This window comes from Mustela lutreola, chromosome 1 (genome assembly GCF_030435805.1).
Source record: "Mustela lutreola isolate mMusLut2 chromosome 1, mMusLut2.pri, whole genome shotgun sequence".
NCBI classification, from domain to species: Eukaryota; Metazoa; Chordata; class Mammalia; order Carnivora; family Mustelidae; genus Mustela; species Mustela lutreola.
In genome coordinates, this window is record NC_081290.1 from 276,610,971 (window position 1) to 276,615,655 (window position 4,685).

The window sequence follows — 4,685 nt, forward strand, 5'->3', positions numbered from 1 at the left end:
CCCTGCATTTTGGATTATCTACTTAGGACAGATTATCTGAACTGGGATTACTGGATTATTCTGAGGAACCCACAAAAGAATGCCCCAAGAGAAGGAGCCAGTAATCCTGCATCTGGCATTAGAAGTCCTATTACAAGAACATTTGACTCACTTGTTAAATATTTTGAAATTTCTTTCAACATTTATTTAAAAAAAAAAAACTTTTAATTCAATAGTTGACAAAAAAACACATTTTTTTCTAATGTCCCTTTTATACTCATCATGTTGAGACAGTTTCCCACCTCCATTAAGATTTCCCCTTCTCCTAATAGTCTGTTCAGAATCTTTTTTCCACATACCTACAAGCTCTTTCCAAAAATACTTAATAAGAAAAGTATCAAGTATGTATTTCCTACAAATATTCTTCCCTTTTTAAAATGAACTTTTATGGGCTTCTGGGTTGGCTCAGTTCGTTAAGCAACTGCCTTTGGCTCTGGTCATAATCCAAGGATTCTGGGATGGAGCCCCACACTGGGCTCTCCCTGCTCTGTGGGGAGGCTGCTTCTCCCTATCCTTCTGTCTGCCACTCCTTCTGCTTGGGTTCTTTCTTTCTGTGCAATGAGCAAATAAAATCTTAAAAAATAAAATAAAATATAGACTTTTAATTCTTTGACCCATGGAAGTTTTACAATAATAGTCAAATCTTTCATTTTTTGCACCCCTTTGCAGCCAGAAAATGCACCATTACCGCTACATATTTTTTTGGCATTAGCCTTACCTTTGCTCATCCTGCTCTGAGTCATTTTTCAAAGTAAAGATTGACCCCCCCAAAAAAAAATATATTCCTTCTTCACACACTGCTCGTTCTTTTTTCCTGAGCGAGGAGCCTGAGACAGGGCTCAATCCCAGGACCCTGAGATCATGACCTGAGCTGAAATCAAGAGCCACCCGCTTAACAGATTGAGCCACCCAGGGGCCCCAACATACTACATGACACACTTCCAATAACACTTTGGTTCCAGACTTTTACTGTTTTCATTGAATGGTTTTTATTGGGAAACAACAAAACATGTTTATAGTTTAAGAAGTGACTCCACATCCATCCTTTAATTTAATCTTCATGATAATCTATGATAAGGCTGGTAGTATCATTACTTCTGCGTATGTCATCATGGACTTGACTGACCCATCAAAAGGGTAATGAACAGAATAATATCTTAGATCTGTTGTTCTACAAACTGTACAGATGCAGGAATGATGTTTGTTTTCTTCGCTGTTATATGCGACAAGAAGTCCCATGCCCGGCACATGGAAGAAGTTCAATAATTATTTGTTGAATCAATGAATGCATGACATTTTCCAATTCTAAATTTTCTATGTTGCTTCTCTACCAATGAATGGTCTTGATAAGACCTTATCCCATTTGGGAAATTCACTGTAAAACAACGTTCTAAATTTTTAAGTGAGTGAGTCTATCATAAATACATCAGATAGCAAGTCATATTTGGGGCTTTTATAAAACATAAGTTAATTTTATAAAAAATAAAAAATTAATTAAAAAAAAAAAACTTTTTTCCCTGAGCCAGTAATCTGGTTAGGCTAAATTATCTCTAAAGGCCCATAGCTACAAAGCACGCCATGATTTTGTGGAAACTCTTTGATCGATTTTCGATTTTCAGAGACTGTGCACTGCACAATAATCAACAGAAAATAACCCATAATACTTTGTACATAGAAAGTACTCAGAAGTTTAGAATATGCATTCACTTATTTATTTAAAGCTTCTTAATGGATAAATCATCTTAATGGATATGGAAGTTCCTTAAAATCCTGAGGACATTTCTATAATGATTAAGCCATGATATTATAATGTCATGTAGGAATGCTGATCCATTTCCTCCATGAAACTCTCTGCTTTTTCTGTCTTCATCATAAAATCAAGAGGTAAAGCTATATCAAGAAAGATAAGGTAGAATCAGGTTATTTTGTTGGGTCTCTGAGAGGACACAGAGACCCTGATATGGAAGCCCAGTCTCCATACACAGTGACGGCATTCAGACCCAAAGGCTGCCCATCACTCACGTGACCCTGGAGTCATAACAAGAAATTGAGCTGTGTGTATGAACTCCCTTGTGATGATACAAAACTACTGACCTTACTAGAAACAGGTAGTTCTAGACTAAGAGTCTACTTTCAACTCTGGCATTTCTCTGTATGTTCTTGGCTGGGTAATAAGCTTTATTACCAGGGTTTTAAAAGGTACCATCACGGGCACAACCAAGTCCCAACCTGCAGAACATTAGGTAAGAAACCTCTCAACATCCTCCAGAAAATTGAATTCTGAGAAAATATAGGCTTAACACCTTCTATTGCAAGCTCTGTCAGTGTTGAATGCATTAGAGATGAACACAAATCTCTATGACTGTAAACAATCCCTATGAACCATCTACCTGCTGGAGGTGGACACAGATCCATTTCCAGTGCCTGAGATATACATAGTTCTTTGTGTCAAGGTCACCCAAAAAAACTAGTGTATACAGCCAAGGATTTCATTCCACTCATGAGGTTAAGCTTAAAATCCCACATCTTTTTTTTTTTTTTTAATAGATTCCTATTGATGGGAGCTAGATGTAAGTGCAAAATCCAGAGCACTGCAATTTTTTTTAGATTTTTAAATTTATTTTAGAGAAAGAAAATGCAGTGGGGGAGTGGCAGAGGGAGAAGGAGTCTTTAGCAGACTCCACACTCAGTGAAGAGCCCGAGGTGGGGCTTGATCTCACCACCCTGAGTACCAGACCCAAAACCGAGGATGAGACACTTAACCAACTGTGCCACACAGGCACCCCTAGAGCACTGCATTTTAAAAATTCCAATGTCAGTGAGTCAACAGGAAAAGAAAGTATATTAGCAGAATGGCAAAAAGTTAATAACTGAAATTAAGTAATAAAACTTTTAAAATTATTTTTTGAAAGATTTTTATTTATTTATTTGATGAGATAGAGAGAGAGAGAGAGAGCACAAGCAGGAGAGCAGCAGAGGGAGAGGGAGAAGCAGGCTCTCCACTGAGCAGGGAACCCAATATGGGACTCAATCCCAGGACCCTGGGATCATGACCTGAGCCAAAGGCAGACGTTTAACCAACTAAGCCACCCAGGTGCCCCAATAAAGCTTCTTTTAAAATATTTGAGTAGTGAGATGTCTGAGAGAAGCAAAATTAAGCAGACAATAGATGTGAACTCTAATATTGGTATATCACAGATGAAAGATCATATACAAGGCTGAATGAATCCATTAATTGACTAGATAAAGGAGTAAGTGGAAAGATGAATTAAGACTGCAAACCAACCCCCAACACTTGCAAATGGCATGGAATCCCAGGAATCCACACAGTTAGTCTGTCTTTTTAGATTTCTTCCCCAATTTCCTTTCCACATAGGTATTTAGACCCTACACATCTTCCTCCTAGTAACTGTCCTGTGGATGGCATCTTTGACTTCCTTGTTTCTCAAGCTGTAGATAAGTGGGTTCAACATGGGGATCACAGCTGTGTAAAACACCGACACCACTTTATTGATGTCCAACGAGAAACTTGCACTAGGCCGTACATAAATAAAGAAAAGAGTACCATACAGGATGGAGACAGCCGTCAGGTGAGAAGAACAGGTAGAAAAGGCTTTGCGCCTGCCCTCAGCAGAGTGGATCTTCATGATGGCAATGAGGATGTACATGTAGGAGACCACGATAGTCAGACCACTGAAGACGCCCACAGCTCCAGCCACAACAAAAACTACCAACTTAGTAAGCCTGCTGTCAGCACATACGAGGGAAAGCAGGGGGGACATATCACAGAAGAAATGATTAATGACATTGGGGCCGCAAAAAGAAAGACGAAATGCATTCGTTGTATGGGTCATGGTGTTCACGAACCCGATGACATAGGGACCAACGACCAGCTGGATACACAGTCTCTGGGACATGGAAATGGAATACAATAATGGGTTGCAGATGGCCACATAGCGATCATAGGCCATGGACGCCAGCAGAAAACACTCTGCTGCCACAAAGAACCCAAAAAACCACTGTTGCAAAGCACAGCCCAAGAAAGAGATGACCTTCCTCTTCATGAAGAAGTCAGTGAGCATCTTGGGGCTCACAACAGAGGAGAAGCAGATGTCCACAAAGGACAAGTGGCTGAGGAAAAAGTACATGGGCGTGTGAAGGCGGGAATCAACCCGAATCAGAATAATCATACCCAAGTTTCCAGTGAGATTGATAAGGTAGAAACTCAGGAAGAGCAGGAAGAGGAAGATCTGAAACTGGGGGTTGTAACTCAAACCTGTGAAAATGAATTCAGTGACCCTCGTGTTGTTTTCAATGGCCATTGGCTGGTTCTGGTTTCCACTAGAAGAACAGAGGAGTCACAACAGATTTGGTGAACACATCTTCAAAAATGGGACATGGAAAAAAATATACCGGTAACTGGGCGAGCCTTAGAGGTGATATGACTTCATTGCATCCTGTGGCCAAGGAAATGCAAGTGAGATAGGGACCCAGACAGAAGATCAGATCTGAAGCTGTCATATTTTAAGACTCTGCAGAAATCCATCAATGCCGAAAGGAGAAGACAAAAATCCAGGAAAAGAAAAGCAGGTTGCTAAAGGTCCCATGGCCAGCTGATCACAGAGATGGCTCCAGAGCAGATGTCC

General features: G+C 40.1%; 1 protein-coding gene across 1 annotated transcript; it reads right to left on the reverse strand.

Annotated features, from left to right (window-relative positions):
• Positions 1-3,419: 3,419 nt before the first annotated feature.
• LOC131822666 (olfactory receptor 5G9-like) lies at positions 3,420-4,361 on the reverse strand. Its single transcript, XM_059158956.1, has one exon. The coding sequence runs from the start codon at positions 4,359-4,361 to the stop codon at positions 3,420-3,422; it is 942 nt and encodes a 313-aa protein (XP_059014939.1).
• Between the last annotated feature and the right edge of the window lie 324 nt (positions 4,362-4,685).